Raw genomic sequence first — 20,258 nt, 5'->3', positions numbered from 1 at the left:
TCTTGCTGCTGTATCATAAAGATACAATTTAAATGCTGGAGAGGGTGCGGAGAAAAGAGAACCCTCTTACACTGTTGGTGGGAATGCAAACTATAACAAAAGTGTGATGATTCCTTAAAAAACTGGAAATAGAACTGCCATATGACCCAGCAATCCCACTGCTGGGCATAAACACTGAGGAAACCAGAATTGAAAGAGACAAGTGTACCCCAATATTCATCACAGCACTGTTTATAATAGCCAGGACATGGAAGCAACCTAGATGTCCATCAGCAGACGAATGGATAAGAAAGCTGTGGTACATATACACAATGGAGTATCACTCAGCTATTAAAAAGAATGCATTTGAATCAGTTCTAATAGGGTGGATGAAACTGGAGCCTATTATACAGAGTGAAGTAAGTCAGAAAGAAAAACACCAATACAGTATATTAACGTATATATATGGAATTTAGAAAGATGGTAACAATGACCCTGTATGCAAGACAGCAAAATAGACACAGCTATAAAGAACAGACTTTTGGACTCTGGGAGAAGGCAAGAGTGGGATGATTTGAGAGAATAGCATTGAAACATGTATGTTACCATATGTGAAATAGATCGCCAGTCCATGTTCAATGCATGAGACAGGGCGCTCAGGGCTGGTGCACTGGGACAACCCTAAGGGATGGGATGGGGAGGGAGGTGGGAGCGGGGTTCAGCATGGGCGACACATGTACCCCCATGGCTGATTGATGTCAGTGTATGGCAAAAACCACTACAATATTGTAAAGTAGTTCAGTTCCGTTCAGTCGCTCAGTCGTGTCCGACTCTTTGTGACCCCATGAACCACAGCACGCCAGACCTCCCTATCCATCACCAACTCCCGGAGTCCATCCAAACCCATATCCATTGTGTCAGTGATGCCATCCAACCATCTCATCCTCTGTCGTCCCCTTCTCCTCCGGCCCTCAATCTTTCCCAGCATCAGGGTCTTTTCAAATGAGTCAGCTCTCCACATCAGGTGGCCAAAGGCCAAAAGGTGGGCAAAGTAAAGTAATTAGCCTCCAATTAAAAAAAGATATGATTTAAAATGTTACTGCTGGACTTCCTTGGCAGTCCAGTGGTTAAGACTCCAAGCCCCAGTGGAGGGGGGATGGGGAGGCAGGTTTGATCCCTGGGGGACTAAATTTGCACATGCTGCCCAGCCAAAAACAAATGAAACATTGTTGCTAGTACAATGCCCGAATAAGCAGTACCCCCAGCCTAGACAACTGGAAAAGTAACCACAAGGAAAAGAACAGTTGAGGGCTGGGGGCAGTTTCCATCCACAGCATGGGCAGGACAGGTAGCCAGAGAGGCAGCCCAGCTCTAATGCAGGCCTTTCTTAAGGCTCAAGAGTTCAGGAGACAAACCAAGAAGCATCAACTATTTTCCTTAAAGAAAGCACTTTATTTTCCATTTAAACAACTTGGTCACAGTACATTATTTTACATGAATGGCAGTCAGTCTTTAAATTTCCATTTGAAAGGCCTTGTGTCTGAGGTGATAAGAGGATACGAATACAAGTATAAAAACAGTGCAAAACATTTAGCCCACAGCCTCCAGAGTTGGCTTCAGAAATCCCCTCTAGCGTTGCTGAGTTAGTTACATTAAATATGAAATATAATATTAAATAAATTTTCCTGGGCTTCCTCTAGTCTAAAATCAGACCCAGAAATGCAATCAAATGAAAAGGCTCAGAAGCCCTAACAACTCAAACGGTCAAAATCACGCAGACTATAGGATCACAACATGATGAGTTTGTGAGTTCTGTAGCACAGCATCTTGTCAGTGGCACCATCTGAAGAAACAGCAGATTTTAGTTGCATCCATAACTAGAATAGACTAGCTGTGGTTTTAAAGCTTTGCTCTTACAAGTATGATTTTTCTAGAAGTAAAAGATGCCATCAGGAAGGTTAGAGTAGTGACGAGTCACAGGCCTGACGGAAATAGTCACAACCCCTAAAGAAGGTCTCTGTTCAACCAGTTTTTGACCTGCTGCTGCTACTACAGTGAAAAGCTTTGTGCCAACTGAAGTGGGAATAACTATCCATTAGAAACAGGATTAAATGTAGCTGATTTTGCAAAAAGTTTGTATTAGTCACAACAAACATCCACAAGAACATACTGAATTTTCTTCAGCATTAAGTGAAGCTTACTTCTCATTCACCACCTGCATCACGTCTGTAATGTTTAATACAAAATGGCACACTTGTCAAGCTGCTGATGAGAAAACCATTTTCCAAACAGGTGCCTCAAGCAAAAGTCTCCATTATCCATTTCTTATTTGAGGAAATGCTTTTTAAAATACAGGATACCAAAATATGGCTAAAATGAAGTTGTCATATAAACCTACTTACCTAATTTAAAGAGACCTTAAACCTCACAAAACATTAATTTTTAAACATCCTGGTTAAAACTGTGCTTCAAGATGTCATATTTTTGCCTATATAAGTTGAGTTTTATAATAAAAAAGCTAACAGCCTACCCAAAGGAAATAGCCTATTAAGCAAATGGTCACTCTTACAGAGAACCTTACCAGCATTGTGTCTTCTGGCAGTGGAAGATTCTAGTATAGAAAATTTTTTCTTGCTAAAAATTTTACAAGTACCAAGGACTATTGCATAAGAGGAAGTCCGTAGCAGTCTTTCTGCTAGGCAGATGGTACAGTGGAAGACAAGTACTTCATTCACCAAAGGAAACCATGACTACTTGGAAAGCAAAGATTTACAGGGTCCTAAACACACACACACGGGTGGCTGACATGAGAAGGGCAGCCCAGCATTCCCAAAACACACTTAAGGCTTGACTTCAGCAGCATCAGAGAAACCTACCAAAAAGGCATTGTCAACGGATGGTCAGCTTGCTTCAGGTATGACCAGCAATAACCACAAAGTACTCTTTGGGTAGCATAAGAAACGTTTTTGAGTATTGAAGGATGTTCTCCCTTTATGCAGTCCTGATCCTTAATGGTTTCTCCCTCTTCCAAGTGGAACACTTTCTCTTCCCCAGGAAGAGGACACAGTGGCATGACCATAATATAAGTGGTCAGATCACAGTAGATCATTTAGTAAACTCCACATCCAGTATGTTTAACAGAGGCTGAGGATGTGGGGTGACAGGGGGAGACCCACTTGTCTGCACCACAATGGGGCAAGCCTGCTCCTACGGCCAAGAAACTATGGGCTTCAGGTTTGCTGGGCAATTCCCCACGGTTACCACCACCATTCTCTGGGGATCATTCCTTCACAGAGACCTTGTCCTTTAAAAGAACAAAATCCCTCATATGGTTCCAGATGGTAAAAAGGCTTGAAAGTCCAGGAGTACAGCTAAAGGACGTCTCAGAGTCTACAGAAACTGCTCACAGATAGGCTGCTGCTCCTTTTGGTGCAAATACTTCAATGGGCTTTTACCTCCACAAAACCACTGAGCTTTGCAAAGGTTTGTGCTTTCTTCTATACACTGCCAATCATGAAGTTCTCAAAGAACTTCAAACAAGCACCTTAATTACAATCAGCCAGAATAATATGCAAAGAAAGTCCTTATCTGAGTGAGGGGAAACAGTGAATTGCCCATCCAGGTAACCCTATTGGGGGTGTGTTGTTATAAAGATGATGATCATTCCTCATTCTCTCAGATCAGTCTGGTCTTTTGAGTAGTCCTCATCTTCAGCTGGGGACTTCCCAGGTGGCGCCAGTGGTAAAGCATCTGCTTGCCAATGCAGGAGATGTAAGAGATGCAGATGTGATCCCTGGGTCGGGAATATCCCCTGGTGGAGGAAATGGCATTCCACTCCAGTATTCTTGCCAGGAGAATCCCATAGACAGAGGAGCCTGGGGGGCTACAGTCATGGGGTCACAAAAGGGACACAACTGAGCCTCTGAGCAGACACACATCTTCAGCACACTGTATTTTCATTGTTGCTAAAGATTTGGCCAGAGGCCAAGATTATGGACTATCCTAACATTTCTGTTAATTTTATTATCAATTGCTAAACAATCTGAGTTGGCTCTGAATCTGGCATTCAGGAGACTATAATCAGAGATTTCTGGCCACGTGTGCTGTCCTTGACATTATTACTCTCTCTTATCTCCAACCATACATAAAGAAATTAGTTATATCAGCTCCAATGAATTCCAAATAAATGCCTGATTCTGGGCCAGGGATAGGGCATTACTATACAAACCACAGACTGCTAACATCCCCAGACTTGCTCGTTGGCTCATCATCAATGTAATATGGAGTCTATCATTCATTAAACAGTCCATCTCTGGGGAGAGCAATGACAAGCTTGTATAAAAATGTGGTTTGTGTCTTGAGGAGAGCCTTGATTAATGGCAGGACTAGGGGTGGTGCCAGCTGCAGAGGGCAGAAATGTACAAGTAGCAATGTTTCCTCTCGACCTTTACAAACCTCTTGCTACAGCAGCACACACAGAAAGACTGAAAAAGCTGGAAATATTTCTCCTATGTTAAGCTATAAGCCAAGGCAAATTTAAGAACTCATGAATTCTTTGGGGTTTTATAAAGAAGTACAGGTACAAAACCAAGTATTTCAAGAGGGTATTTTCCCCATGTGATATCAATTGCCTCATCTTAATTCTATGGCAGAATGGGCCCATGCCAAATAGTTAATCCTTTATACATTTTCCATTTTGAGATATGATTAAAGAAACAATTTAGGAAGAACTAGGGAAGAACAGTAATCTATTAATTAGTGGAAACCACATATACCCTGTTTCTTCTCTCCCAGTGAGACACTTCTATCTTGGGCAAGGTGAATGAGAAGAAGGTGCAAGTTAAGTGGGAAGACATCAATCAGCCGCTCAAATAGAGCTCATGCCAGAACAATGTGAACGCCAAAAGACTGGTTTTTGCAACTTAGTGCTGTTGCTGACAGTATCTGTATTACTTACGTGAACAAAAACGTCAAGCCCTTGATATAACCAGCCACCCTACCCAGAAAGAGAGTGAACTGTTTCCCACAGGAGTGTCTGTTCTTGTCCAGTCATTGTCACAAGTGTGCAAGCACCTGACCAGGCAAAACATGGGAAGGAAAAAACATTGATGCCTACTGGAGTTACTTGGAGTAAATCCAAACAGAATAAATACATAAGAAGTAAGGTAAATATAAGAACTCATCACCTAAACTCATGACCACTGTACATTATACTAGTAATAATTATGCTTAAAATCATCAACTATCCTTTCAATATCAGATGATAGCGTAAATCCATCTGGTCATCTATTTGAGTAGTTAACATCTAATACCTCAGAAAGAGAAATTCCCCTAACTGTACAACATGGTATTTGAGGATCTGTTTTTCACTCTGAAATGCTGAAAACGGATTACTCCAATAATACTAGCTTCAGTATTCTGACCTACAAATATTTTTTCCAGTCTTAGTATTCTCCTAATAATACTTCATACCTCTCTGGTGCTTTAGTTGTTTTTTCTGTGTTTTCTAACATAACCCATCCCTCACGGGACCCCCACCCCCCAACATCCGCTCTGTGAGGTAGCCAGGGCAGGCATCAGTACCCACTTGACAGGTAAACCTGAGACTCGGCGAAGGGGCTTGACTGAGGGTCGCATGGCTATTCAGAATTGAAAGAGGGACTAGAAACTCTCCTGATCCAAGGCTCTTTCTCCCATAGTAATGGGTGGGAACTGCTTCTATCCGTTTGTGCATTAGCAATCCGCAACTTATGGTGACTTAGTAAGGTGACTGGAAAGGAATGGCTCTACTTTTACCTCTTAGATATAAAAATCTCTTTTTAAGTTATGAAGTCAGAAAAACTCATTTCTTCCCAGTCCAGCGCCTAAACCTGAGCATGGCCCTATAATGCCTTTAGGAAACAAGGGATAAACATGAGCATCCTGCGTGTACCGAAGTGTCCGACGCAAGGGAGCAGAGGGAGGAGCCACCCCCCACCCCTGGAGCCGTACAGAAGGCACTCAGACAATGTCCTCGGCAGGGTGGTGGAAGGGGTGCGCGCCCAGGGTGGAGAACTGGTGCCAGTTCCGCAGGAAGCCCCGATTGTACTGGCCTGTGTCCACAATGAGCCCGCAGAGCAGCCGGCGCCCCGTCTTCTGTCGCAGGGCCTGCTGCACCTCCCTCTCGGTCACGTTGTAGCTGATGTTTATCAGCTGGATTAGGAAGATGTAGGCCATGCTCCCCGTGATGATCACAGAGTACCACACGCAGGTGAAGCACAGAGCCGAGCTGGGAACGGGAAAGGCAGGTCAGGGCGGCCGACGCTTCACGTTGAGAAAGCCGTCCGCATGGTACCATTTTACACACACAGTACTTACTCCTAAGGACTCTGGCACCTTCTCTGATTACCCCACCTTTCCCATCCTCGGAATGCCAATACCTGCTTCATTTATGACTATTAAGATGTCCTATTTTATCATTACTGGTGCCCCCTTTTCTAGGGTGTGAAACGGGAACAGTAAGGACCGTTTTGTGTGTTTTGCAGCCCCCATACAACCAACACAATACCTGACACAACACCATTCAAAATCTGTTTGCTGAATGAATAATTCCTAAATTGTTTTCAGTGCAGAAGAAAATAAAGGCGCCATGAGATTGCCGAAAACGTCCCTCCAGGAACTGTGGGTGGGAACCCAGGAGCAATGCTGCTGCTGCTGCTGCTGTCGAGTCAGTCGTGTCCGACTCTGTACAACCCCATAGATGGCAGCCCAACAGGCTCCTCCGTCCCTGGGATTCTCCAGGCAAGAATAGTGGAGTGGGTTGCCATTTCCTTCTCCATGCATGAAAGTGAAAAGTGAAAGTGAAGTCACTCAGTCATGTCCGACTCTTAGCGACCCCATGGACTGCAGCCTACCAGGCTCCTCTGTCCATGGGATTCTCCAGGCAAGAGACTGGAGTGGGGTGCCATTGCCTTCTCCGATGAGCAATGCTGAGGTTATTCATCTCCGTCCTCTCAGGTTGCTGAGCACAAGTCAGAGGACAGCTCCCCGCACAGGCAGCCCTTTCCTGGTCAGCTCCACAGGAGCATCAGGAGCACAACCACATTTCAAACCCCACTTCTGCAAACCAAACAAAACCCCATGGGGCAAGAAAGCCCCTTCCAGCTCATCTTATGTCTGCCAATTGGTTATTTTCAGTCAACATGTGCAAATGAGTTAGCTGGAAACTGGTTCAGAATCTTCACTGTTAAGCTGAAAGGGATGATTAAAGCACTTCAAAGATGAGAACACTAAGACCCAGGGAGGAGACGTGAATCGTTGGTCCACAGCACTGAGAACATAGTAGCTGGACTATGTTCCTCGTTTCATTTATGAGGCCCACAGGTTAAAAACTCATGCTTACTAACATACAAGGACCCTCAAGGTCCTTTGCTTTCTTCTCACTCTTTGTTTTCAAGACAGTCTGCTTTGTCTGCCCAGGCGCTTGTCTGTACCAGTCCATGGACAGCTCTGCTCCTTGCTATTACAGACCCAGACATTCATGGGCATTAGAACAGACGGGCCCTCCTCGGGTTAAGAGTGTCCTTTCCTCTTTATGTTGAGTCTTCATAGGTGGTGAAATTCTTCAGTAACTACTATTCTTAGTGGCTTGTGATAAATGTCCTAAAGCAGAGTTTTGAGTGAGGGGGATGGGGGGCTAGGCCAAAGCTAAAAAAATTCCAGCTTCTGTTAAAACATGGTAATCCTCACACTAGATAAATGGGCCCCAACCTAAAAACGCTGAAGGAAATTTTGACCTAGATACTATAGTGATCATGAGTGGTGATTAAAAAAAAAAAAAAGTAGAACAGAAAAAAAAAATCAATGGAGGTTAAATAGAAAAGAAAGGTTATAGAGATTGTAAGCATTTCAGAAAAGGGTCAGAAGCAATAAATTAAGACTGGGCTACAGAGCACCAGAAAGCAGCAATGAAGTGAAACATCCCCTGATACTCATCCCCAGAGACTGAGAGTTATTGCAGTTTCAGCTACCTTTGGCATGCCAGTGGTCACTTGAAGTCCCTGAGTAAGCCTGGTCTTACCTGGAGAGCACTAGTTCCTCACTTTTTAAGGTCAGCGCTCCTTCTGACATCACCCGAGAAAAATGCACATATCCACTGCACAGTTGTGTACTAGCAATTCTGGGGCTACCCAGCACCCCTAGAACCTGTCCCGTGTTTTGGGTGAGAACTCCTCACCCAGCCGCAGATCACAGCCCCTTATGCTGACTGCAAATCCACTCCCTCTTCCAGGGGCCCCTGTATGGGGATCTCACCTGTAATTTGCATAAACTCCAGGGCAATAGAAGAGAGCTGTGAAGACACTTCTGTCTGTACAGATGGTGTCCAAGGTCAGCGTTATCCCATACACCGAGGTGAGCAGGAAGACCAAAAGGGCAAGTATAAATGCTTGATGGTTTGATTCTCCGACACAGCTATTTATCCTCAAAACAGCACAAGGGGGAAGAAAGCAAACATGTCTTTAAAAGTTCTCTATGTAACTCAATAAACAAGAAAGCATTTAATACAGGGATAGTATGCATTTCAGTTATTAAAAAAAATATGTTCTCTTGTTTTCCACTTTTAGGGAATTAAAATTTCGTCTGCTGAGAGATGTACTCTTACATTCTCTAATCTTTGCAAAGAGAAATCATCTCATTAGTTTAAGGACAAGAGTACATGAAAAGTAAAACACAGCTAAGAAATCTTTCTAGATATTAGTGAGGTCTGTCACCCAGTGTTAAGAGTTAACACTGTCATCACTGCCATAAGGATAAGATGGTATCAGAGTTATAAAAACTTAAAAATGCTAAATCAGAAGTATTACACAGTGTGGGAAAAAAAAAACCCTATTAAATACATATATTAATAAAAGATCCCAGGAGGTTAGAAATGCAGTGTGGGGCTGGAGAACAGCTCAATAGTATGCAGACTACTTGTCACGTACAGAGTTCCATGTCATGGCCATTTGCAGGGCACGTGGACGGGCACATCAGGATAATCCATGGGCAGAGATCTCATAAGCGAGGCTGTCAGGCCCTCTGCAAACCAGCGCTTGCAAATGGACCACCACCACCCCACACGCACATACACAGGCATGCATGAGAATAAATGATGAAGACAGAGAAGAAGAAAACCTAAAAATGAAAATACCTGTTTACTCCTAAAGCCCAAAGCCCCAGAAAAACAGCTGTCCCTGTTCACAAGCCTTGAACTTAAGGTCCGCTTCTGTGCCGTCCGGGCGGTCAGCACCCTTTTCCACATCCCCTTCTAAGAGGGAGAGTGGAACATGATCAGAATGCTAGGCGTAAAAAGAGTAATTCACTGACTGTGACTGCCTCAAGAGTGAGAAAGTTGTGAACAAGCTACTGAGAACATTCATATCTGAGTGAATCACACCCCTTTTAAGATTTAGTCAGTGAAGCTGCAACATTTTCTTTAAAAGTCACATTTCACATCTTACAGGCCTCAGGTGTCCTCATTTGTCACTGGGCAGCAGAGAAGTGCCCCAAAAAAGCCCACTTCTGCACAGATAACCAAATAGGGAATTATCTGGAAGAGCCTTAAGAATGTAGACTAGAAATCACTGGTACATCTAAATGATGGAAGAATACACAGTCAGAGGATAAGAGTCACCTAGAGGTACAGGAACATGTTCCTAAGCTCTGTGAGGGAGACGCACCTGTATTACTTCTAATACATTCTTTTTTTAAATGTCATTCAACTGTAGATACCTCTCTCTTAGTAAGGAGAAAATGAGGGGCAGCTAAGAAGAGAAAGCCCAAAAAAAAAAAAAAAAACACCTTCAGGAAATGACTGAAAAGAACTAAATTTGTGAAGCTCGAAAAACTGATGACTAAGTGGCAACACCATATACAGCCCACAAATATCTACAAGGTGTAAAGCTGGGAGCGGGAGAGACGAGGATGGAAACAAAGGGAAAGCACGCCCCGCGAGTCTCAGGAGGGCTTCTGTAGGCTCCGCAAGCCTCCAGATCTTTCCAACATACCAGACACAGTGGTGATCCATCCTCCTCACACAGATGCCGCAGATCCGGCAGTGCCACGCCCGGGCTGGCCGCACCAGCTGGCACTTGGCGCACCAGTCATCCTTCCCTTTGGCCGGGCTTCCGGCCGACGTCCTCGGGGAGTCCTTAGTCTCATCCTTGGGTGCGCGGTTGTTGAGACCGCCAGACAGATCTGCGCTGGGGAACCCCTTGGGCTTCTCAGGCCCTTTTCTGTTCAGGCATTCGACCTGGCTGCCACTTAGAGCCCTGTCATTGTGTGCTGGGTTTCTGAGGTAGCCTGGATTCTTCTTGGCTCTGTACAAGGCGAAGAGGATGAGCAATAACCCGCAGGTAAGAAGAGCCAGCCGAGTGGGCCCCACACGCCCCTTGGGGACCACTTCCTGCAGGAACACATAGTACATGTAGCCCAGAGAGAACAGTCCGAGGCTCAGGAAAAACAGAGTCTGTTCTTTCCTTCTGTGAGTGAGGTAGTAGTACCACAGAGCCAGCACGGGGAGGGAGGTCAAAACCACCACCCCAAGGAGAAAATGCCAGGAAGCCACTCGGAGGAAGACAGGCAGCAGGAACAGTGGGGGAAGGATGCTAATGTTAACTTTCTTGGCTCCCCTAAGCCAAGGAATCCGGAGGCGGTCTGAGATCGTGTCCATGATCTTTTCACAGGTCTCAGGCTGCACGGACTTACACGTGATCCATCTATTCAGAAAGAGCACAGAGAAGGCCCATGGTACATGTTTGTTGAATTAAAAACCACCCCACACTGCAGGCCAGACAGCAAGGTAAATGATAAAAGATGCCAAAGGCCAAGGGTTTAACTTCCTTACTATTAAACAAGAGCCTTACAGATTCATGTATAATTTTTTAATTCAAATGATAAAATATTTAGATATTTAACAGAACTATTTCTACATGGAACAAATACACGGGAATACACACATATTCCACCTAAGTACTGTTTAGACTTGGGTAGGTGTCGAGACATAAAACTCTCAAAAAAACCATTTACAATCTAGTTGTGAAGACAACACAGGAATTCAAGAAATATTAGATAAGTGACAAAATAATAAAATCGCCCAATGAACTATACAGGCCAACACTGTAAAGTATGCTCAGAAGAGAGGACACATTTCTGGGTGGAGTCATCACAGGGGTCTTTGTGGAAAAGGGAATCTGTGCTGGAACTTGATGCTGGCTAGTACTCATCTGGGTGGGGAGGAAGGCAAGGAGGCGTTCTGTGGAGAGACCTGCTGCTGCTGCTGCTGCTGCTGCTGCTAAGTCGTTCAGTCGTATCTGACTCTTCGCAACCCCGTGGACTGCAGCCTACCAGGCCCCTCCACTCATGGGATTTTCCAGGCAAGAGTACTGGAGTGGGGTGCCATTGCCTTCTCCTGGAGAGACCTGAGTGCAGCACAAAACCCATCCTGCGCCTGGAGAGTAAACCAGTTCAGGAGGGCAGGGGGTAGCGTCAGGAAGCGTAGAGATCACACTCAGTTCAGTTTGGTCCCTCAGTTGTGTCCGACTCTTGGCGACCCCATGGACTGCAGTACGCCAGGCTTCCCTGTCCATCACCAACTCCCAGAGCTTGCTCAAACTCATGTCCGTCAAGTCAGTGATTGCCATCCAACCATCTCATCCTCCATCATCCCCTTCTCCTCCTGCTCTCAATCTTTCCCAACATCAGGGTCTCTTCCAGTTCTTCGCATCAGGTGGCCAAAGTATTGAAGTTTCAGCTTCAGCATCAGTCCTTCCAATGAACATTCAGGACTGATTTCCTTTAGGATAGACTGGTTTGATCTCCTTGTAGTCCAAAGGTCTCTCAAGAGTCTTCTCCAACACCACAGTTCAAAAGCATCAATTGTTTGGCACTCAGCTTTATTTATAGTCCAGCTCTCACATCTATACATGACTACTGGAGAAAAAAAGCTTTGACTAGACAGACCTTTGTTGGCAAAGTAATGCCTCTGCTTTTTAATATGCTGTCTAGGTTGGTCATAGGTTTTCTTCCTAGGAGCAAGTGTCTTTTAATTTCATGGCTGCAGTCACCATCTGCAGTGATTTTTAAGCCCCCCAAAATAAAGTCTCTCACTGCTTTCATTGTTTCCCCGTCTATTTGCCATGAAGTGATCATGACCGGATGCCATGATCTTAGTTTTCTGAATGTTGAGCTTTAAGCCAACTTTTTCACTCTCCTCTTTTACTTTCATCAAGAGGCTCTTTAGTTCTTCTTCGCTTTCTGCCATGAGGGTGGTGTCATCTGCATATCCGAGGTTATTGATATTTCTCCCAGCAATCTTGATTCCAGCTTGTGCTTCATCCAGCCCAGCATTTCTCATGATGTACTCTGCATATAAATTAAATAAACATGGTGACAATATACAGGCTTGACGTACTCCTTTCCCAGTTTGGAACCAGTCTATTGTTCCATGTCCAGTTCTAACTGTTGCTTCTTGACCTGCATACAGATTTCTCAGGAGGCAGGTCATGTGGTCTGATATTCCCATCTCTTTAAGAATTTTCCACAGTCTGTAATGATCCACACAGTCAGGCGTACAATACAGCAGAAGTAGATGTTTTTCTGGAACTCTCTTGCTTTTTATATGATCCAATGGATGTTGGCAATTTGATCTCTGGTTCCTCTGCCTTTTCTAAATCCAGCTTGAACATCTGGAAGTTCATGGTTCGTGTACTGTTGAAACGTGGCTTGAAGAATTTTGAGTATTACTTTGCTAGCGTGTGAAATGAGTACAATTGTGCAGTAGCTTGAGCATTCTTCGGCACTGCTTTTCTTTGGGATTGGAATGAGAACTGATCTTTTCCAGTCCTGTGGCCACTGCTGAGTTTTCCAAATTTGCTGGCATATTGAGTGCAGCACTTTCACAGCATCATCTTTTAGGATTTGAAATAGCTCAACTGGAATTCTATCACCTCCACTAGCTTTGTTCCTAGTAATGCTTCTTAAGGCCCACTTGTGTTCACATTCCAGGATGTCTGGCTGTAGGTGAGTAATTATACCATTGTGATTATCTGGGTCATGAAGACCTTTTTAATATAGTTCTTCTGTGTATTCTTGCCACCTCTTCTTAATATCTTCTGCTTCTATCAGATCCATACCATTTCTGTCCTTCATTGTGCCCAACTTTGCATGAAATGTTCCCTTGGTATCTCTAACTTTCTTGAAGAGATCTCCTTATGCCAAAATTCAGACTTAAACTGAAGAAAGTAGGGAAAATCACTAGACCATCCAGGTATGACCTAAATCAAATCCCTTACAATTATACAGTGGAAGTGACAAACAGATTCAAGGGATTAGATCTGATAGACAGAGTACCTGAAGAACTATGGACGGAGGTTCGTGACACTGTACAGGAGGCGGTGATTAAGAAAAAGAAATGCAAAAAGGCAAAATGGTTGCCTTACAAATAGCTGAGAAAAGAGATCACACTAGTATGACTCAAATGACGGAGTCTGGTGGACAGGTGGTATTGTTGAATTTTTTGCATACTTAGGCTATTATGGAAAGGAACAGTTGAAGGAAGGATAACATCAATTTTAGAAATTTAGAATTTTAAAGAATAGGGCTAGACCTGGAAATGAATGGGAACTAACTATACGGGAGGCATACAGAGCAGCACGTTTATGGAAACGCTGGGAGCTCATCTCCAGAGAAGGATATGAAGAGAAGAGAACTCAGGGGCAGCTCAGGTCTCAAGGGTTGGGAGGCAGGAAGAGTTAGAAGGCTAATGGAAAAGCAGTGGTTTTGAGTGATGCAGGTTACAGAAAAGGCATCATTTCTCCATTCATTAGTCCAAAGTGCTCCATTTTCTCAGGATGGAAAATCTTAGGATTTTACCTAAGTCTAAAGAACCTATACTTAAAGGTACCTGTAAAAGATTATACAGGGCCTTTTAGGTGGCTCAGTGGTAAAGAATCCACCTGCAATGCAGGAGACATGGGTTTGACCCCTAGATCAGAGAGATCCCCTGGAGAAGGAAATTACAACCTACTCCAGTATTCTTGCCTGGGAAATCCCATAGACAGAGGAGCCTTAGGGACTACAGTCCATGGGGTTGCAAAAGAGCTGGACACAACTTAGCACTAAACAATAATAAGACATTATACACACTGTCAAGGAAGAATTATAAAGGGGTTATGGAATACTAGACTGCAGTAGTCCCCAGGAATGCTTCTCATGGCAAGATTAACACACCCAAGATGTAAGTCAGCAATATACCATTTCATTGACTTTTTTTAAACCAGATGTAATTACCAATGTGGAGAAGGCAATGGCTCCCTACTCCAGTACTCTTGCCTGGAAAATCCCATGGACAGAGGAGTCTGGTGGGCTACAGTCCATGGGGTTGCTAAGAGTCGGACACAACTGAGCGACTTCACTTTCACTTTTCACTTTCATGCATTGGAGAAGGAAATGGCAACCCACTCCAGTGTTCTTGCCTGGAGAATCCCAGGGACGTGAGAGCCTGGTGGGTTGCCGTCTATGGGGTCGCACAGAGTCGGACACGACTAAAGCGACTTAGCAGCAGCAGCAGCAGCAATTACCAATGGGGAAAGCAAGTCTCCACCATCCTTGTCCTCCCCACACTATGCTTTCCATGTGATAACAGTTTTTAAGTACATAATTACTTAGAAAATGGATAAAGACCAGGTTATTACTATTTGGTACAAAATTTTTTCAGTGATGTTAGAAACTGGTTCTTTGGATAGTTAATTTTCATCACTTGGGATAATGGTGAAAATAAAAGCCAAATGTAACAGCATCAATCAGGATAGTGCTGCTGCTCATGCTGAAAACAACCCGTCCAGGGTACGATCATGCCTCTTGCTGGATCGCCTCCCCAGAAAGAAGGGTGAGACCGATTTTTCAACCCTCAAGGCCCTTTGTGGCCAAGTGCAAGCCAGTCCCAAGGTGTCAGTCTCTGAATGCTGAGACCACTGAGAATGTAGGAACTTCCTGGTACTAATGTGTTCATTTTAAACTTACAGATTGTACTGGCCTGCATTTTATTTTTTTACACAATTTAACTTGTCTACTATTTCATTATCTGCCTGTTCTCTCCATCATCTTCTCCCTTTAAATGAGAAATAATAATTCCTAATAAACTGTGCTGAACAGACAGTTGTGCACTACTGAATAATGATTCATCTTTATCAAGCCCTCACACTTGACACAGAAAAACAACTTTCAGTTGGAGATAAGTAGAAACAGAATGAAGAGCAAATTCTAGTGTTCTGGATGGCTAAGCGCCAAGTATACATAGTAGTTCTCAAAAGGGCCGGTGGGGTCAGTATCAAGAAACACACAGTGCTTACCTATCACACCCTTCGTCCAGATCTTGGCAATCACACAAACAAGCAGCCACGTGGTTCTTTTCCCCATTTCGATCTATGTACTCGCAGCAGCACAGGGGCTCCAATTCAGGTTCTTCCGCTTTGGTTTTCTTCACTGGCTTCATAGTGCCCTTCTGGGTCGTGATTTCCACCTGTCACTACGAGGCACACGAAGCCCTCAGAAAGAAAAGTGGAACGAATACAACTCACATCTCGTAAACACATCCACTTCCATCTCTGATTAACCACCAACGCCTGAGAATTAAAAAATGAGAACGAGGGGGAGGTGGTCCCCTTTTCATCAGGATTTTCTGGCTGTCCTTGGCCAGACGCAGAGCTCTAGGGCTCCAGCCGCTTCCGAGCTGCCTTCAATGCCAGGTACCCCCGATCCAGGACCAGCGCCGTCTGGGCACCAGCGGTTCCCATGACGACAGCCGACTACGCGGCCCGGGACAGCCCGGGCGCGGGTGGCTGCGCTCACCTGCGGGTGCGGGCTGGGGAGAACCGAGCTGTCCCCGCCCGAAGCTTGGGTGCGGATGGAAACACCCTCGGGGCTGCGGGCGGAAACAAAGCGTCTACCCGCTGGGGCCGACGACCCGGCTCGGGAGAGGAGCTCGGTCAACGCTCGGGGTCGCCGTCCAGCCCCGCTTCTCCTCAGCAGGCTGGGCGCGCCTCTACCGCCCCCGTCAATCGCAAGAACGTGGGCGGACCGAGAACGCCACGCCGCCCAGCCCGAAGAATGACCTTGGGAGGGAAGTTACCTGCGCTCCGGAGCCGAGGTGCGGCCACAGCCAAAGAGGCCGAGGCGGAGAAGAGCAGGGTTGGCTTCTCCCGGGGCGCGGACGCGGCTCCGGGATCTCTGCTCCGCTGGGTTACGGGCGCGATGACTGGAGTCTCGGGGACCCCGGCTCCGCTCTCTGCTGCCGCCCACCTGTGACCACAGCCGGCCGCCGCCCGGGCGGTGCTCCCGCCTCCCCGCGGCGTCCCCGCCGCCCCCGGGCCGGCGGGGTTCAGCGCCGCAGGTCCGTGAGCTTCCGGGTGCCCCGCCCCCGGCGCCGGGGATCCCCGCCCGCTCGCACGTGCGAAGGCCCCCCCTGCCCTAGCGAGGCCCCTCCCCGGCCCGCGGCCCGGGCGCCCGGGGCCGCGGAGGAGCCGAGCTCGGGCTCCCGGAGCCGGTCCAGGCGGTCGGGCCCCGGGCTGGCCCCGCACCTCCGCCCCACCCCGCCCGGCCCCGCGGGTGCCTGCGGGCGGTGCGTGGGCGGGGCAGCCTCGGGAGCCTCGGGTCGGGGAAGGCGCGGAGGCGGAAATACGGGAAACCCCGGAGCCGGGAGGGTTTCCGAAGTACAGGAGAGCCGTGGGTCGGCCAGTCTCACTGAGACTACAGCAACAGGCGTTGGTGGAGCTCTCCACCGCGAATTGTTACCGATGTACCGCCCCCAAATTCGCTAACCTTCTCTTAAAGGCCCATCCCTGTCCTTGATCTGTTAATTATCCAACTTGTTCATTTTCATGATTTCCGGCAAGCAGTCTGCATTAGACCAGCAGGCTGCATATTAGAAATAAAAACTGCCCTAGGATGAGAGTCCTTTTTGGGTTTTAATTTTGCACAAAAAATTTTTAAAGCGTGTCGGCCCATGTATATATTTTTACTGAAACAGGGTTTCTAGTTTGGGGAGGGTTTGACAGAAAAAGAAGAAAAACAACTTAGACATTTTGGATTTTATTTATACTCAGTTTACATAGGCTCAAATACAGTTAATTGAATTCTGCATACATATTTAGTCATAATTTATAAAGCAACTTTGGTAACTTTCTTTTGAGGTATTTTATGAAGTACAAGTTTTGAGGAAACATCACAAAAATATTCAGCTTCTTATTGACCATTTTTGTGAACTTAACAGAGAACAAGTTTTAGAGTGACAATCCAGTCATTCTTGCTCACAGTCAGACACCTCATAAATCCTTATCAAAAAACCTCCAGGTACCTACACTGGTAGGTAGGTTAGTTGGGATTCACACAGAGAAACCTGGCTCTCCTCTAATCCAGTCAATACTTTTCTGTCTCTGTGGGCATCGCAAAAATGACTTTAGCAATCCCATGTGGCTTGGATGACTCTGGGCAAAAAAACATTTAAAGGCAATTGTTATTCAAACAGTAAGAATATATACAAATTATTCTGCAATGTCTCTCTCTTGTTCCAGGGACATAACTTGTATTAAGACACATATGCCTAACAACTTTGAAAGAGCCAAAGCTCCTGTCTGATTTACAACTTGTCAGTGCACTTGTATTGGGAGATAATGCCCCCCAAAATCTTCATTAAAGAGTTAAAGTTTGTGTCTGGCTTACAACTGACTGACTATAGCCACACGTGAATGAGTAAATAAAGCCATACGTGGCTACTGAAAAGTAATCCACAAATTATTTTCAACCAGATGGCTCATTTCCATCATAAAAGTTTGCTAAGCTGAAGCCAAGCTTGGTTCAAGTATGCATTTGCTCCGACACTAAAATGCCCAGGTTTTAACATAATCTTTTTAAAACTCAGAGCACAGTTCTTCATTTTGAGGGTTGGTATCCTACATGTTTCCTTTTCTGAAGTGGACTCTTCTGCCATTTGATGTATGAAGAGGCAAGCTAATTGCACCTCTGACAGCCACCTGAAGAAACACCTATTTCCTTCATACACGACATGGCTGAAGAATCTTTCAGATAATCATCAACATGCAGATTCAAAAGGTTCAACTATTGAATTTCCTTGCTAAATAAATGAAGACACTGTAATATTTACAGTACACAAAGCTATGTTATAATATATGCCTGAAAACTGATCCTTCAAAGATAATAATGATTTAGAGGCTTCTTCCGTTGTCTTCTTTATCCTCTTTAATGTTTACCTGTGAAAACAGCCTAATGGATGCAAACTAATTCTGTGCTAACAGATAAACTTAGAGCATCAAACTTCAAACCTCACTGTGAAAATGAGGCCATACCACTCAGCTCTTTTTGTGTCACAGAACTTCAAATCCACAAAATATTTCATGCTTCACTGGAGAAATTCACAGCTTAGAATTATGTATAAGAAATGAAAGGATGGATTCTTAAGGCTGTCAGAGGCTAATTCTCCAATAACTGTTATTAAAAAGAATGTTCATCTTAGAAGTATGAATAATGAGAAAATATTGAAATGTTCCTATGACCATTCAAATCCTTCATCTTCTGGTTTTCTTCAAGATGTTGTCTTTTGGTTCCACATATCTCTACCATTTTGGTCCTTAAGATCACTAGCTTTGGATAGTCATGCCAGTCTTGTTCTTACTTAGTAGATCAAAGGTTCTCTGAAGCATAATGAGTGAGCTCTTCAACTGCAGAGAAAAATTTTCAAAATCACATTGTTTAAATTTTTCTGATTATTTGTATGCCAAAAGTTTGCATTTAATAAAATTGTCTATACTGATGCCCAAATAAAAGACTGATTATCAAATGCCTTATTCTTAGGTTATCTGTCAGTGTGAAAGGGCTCTTCCAGTTTGCTGCAGTGCTGTACTTCTTCCTACAACATACTGCCGTGTACTCTACCTACCAATAAGTCTATTCATCAGAAAATCCAAAGTGAGGAGCTTGTTTTCTGAAATGGTTTCTGAAGCTGCAGTGGTATCCCCACCATCCCCTAAACAACTCAAGTTCCACTCCAGGCCTTTGCTTGCTATAATGCTCATGTTCATCTCCACCTATCGAAAACTGAGCCATCCCCACTGTTTCCCCTAATCATCCTGCCTCTAAACTCCTAAATTATTACTACTTACTTTGATGCTTAATTTTGTACTTTTTTAAGTAGTCTTTATCATACACATGGACATCTGATATCTCTAATAAAATTCTAGACAACTTGAGAGCAAAAATTATATCTTATTCTTTTTTGTAGTCATTTTTAAATTCATTCTTTCAACAAATATTTTTTGTACACCTGTTACATGCTAGGCACTGTGCTAAGTCCTGGGTATATAATGGTGAACCAAATAGGCACTGTTCCTGCTTTCATGGAACTCACAGACTAGTGAGGGACTCAGAACCAAAACAAATAATCACAGCCATAAATATATACTTATACACTATGATACCAAGTTTTTCACTTGAACAACTGGAAGATGATAGTATCATTTTTTGAAATTATTTCAATTAGAGGAGAACTGAGTTTGGCTCAGGATGAAAACTGGATTCTGTTTTAGACACAATCAGTTTGGGGCACCTGTTGCTGCTACTGCTAAGTCACTTCAGTCGTGTCCGACTCTGTGCAAACCCATAGACGGCAGCCCACCAGGCTCCCCCGTCCCTGGGATTCTCCAGGCAAGAACACTGGAGTGGGTTGCCATTTCCTTCTCCAACGCATGAAAGTGAAAAGTGAAAGTGAAGTCGCTCAGTCGTGTCCAACTCTTAGAGACCCCATGGACTGAAACCTACCAGGCCCCTCCATCCATGGGATTTTCCAGGCAAGAGTACTGGAGTGGGGTGCCATTGCCTTCTCCGGGGCACCTGTTAGCGTCTAGGTAAAGACACCAAGTTAGCAAGTGGCTGTATGAGTCTGGACTTGGAGAAGAGGTCAGGGTGAGACAGATGCTTTGGGAGCCATTGGTGTGTGTGGTATTCTAAGTTAGGGGAGCAGCTGAGATAACCTAAAGGGCAGTAAAGGAGAAGGGAATGGACTCTAATGCAGAAGTCTGCAGCACTGGGCCAGGATGAGGTCAGGTAGAGGAGATGGTTTTAACCAGCAAATAGCAGTTTTACATTATGCTAAGTGAAAGAAGCCAGGCATAAAAGACCATATATTATATGATTCCATTTATATGAAATGTCCAGAATAGGCAAATCCATAAAAACAGAAAGCAGTGATT

The 20,258-nt window shown here is 44.7% G+C and overlaps 2 protein-coding genes across 7 annotated transcripts in view; both read right to left on the bottom strand.

Moving 5' to 3' along the window:
* Window positions 1-1,410: 1,410 nt before the first annotated feature.
* ZDHHC23 (zinc finger DHHC-type palmitoyltransferase 23) lies at window positions 1,411-16,266 on the bottom strand. 3 transcript variants are annotated; one of them, XM_019983543.2, is made up of 5 exons: window positions 16,127-16,266; window positions 15,348-15,542; window positions 10,005-10,715; window positions 8,272-8,439; window positions 1,411-6,247 (listed from the first exon to the last, which is right to left on the bottom strand). In XM_019983543.2, exons 2-5 carry the CDS (start codon window positions 15,488-15,490, stop codon window positions 5,980-5,982), a joined length of 1,290 nt encoding a protein of 429 aa, XP_019839102.1. In that variant the 5' UTR covers window positions 15,491-15,542; window positions 16,127-16,266; the 3' UTR covers window positions 1,411-5,979. The 3 variants fall into 3 exon arrangements, with proteins under 3 accessions (XP_019839102.1, XP_019839261.1, XP_019839181.1); XM_019983702.2 differs by having other exon boundaries at window positions 8,272-8,430; XM_019983622.2 differs by having other exon boundaries at window positions 15,348-15,523; window positions 16,127-16,264.
* An 803-nt stretch (window positions 16,267-17,069) lies between these two features.
* Window positions 17,070-20,258, bottom strand: part of LOC109575172 (protein Aster-C) — a 49,469-nt gene continuing 46,280 nt past the window's right edge. For 3 of the 4 annotated variants that reach the window (XM_070788306.1, XM_070788314.1, XM_070788319.1), the window contains one exon: window positions 17,070-17,480. In XM_070788306.1, coding sequence (XP_070644407.1) covers window positions 17,379-17,480 — 102 coding nt within the window. In that variant the 3' untranslated portion in view covers window positions 17,070-17,378. Of the gene's footprint in view, window positions 18,732-20,258 lie in introns of all 4 variants that reach the window. The other variant, XM_019983336.2, reaches the window with a different exon arrangement.

The sequence above is a fragment of the Bos indicus genome, chromosome 1 (genome assembly GCF_029378745.1).
Source record: "Bos indicus isolate NIAB-ARS_2022 breed Sahiwal x Tharparkar chromosome 1, NIAB-ARS_B.indTharparkar_mat_pri_1.0, whole genome shotgun sequence".
NCBI lineage: Eukaryota > Metazoa > Chordata > Mammalia > Artiodactyla > Bovidae > Bos > Bos indicus.
This window is presented reverse-complemented; position numbering and strand designations above follow the sequence as displayed.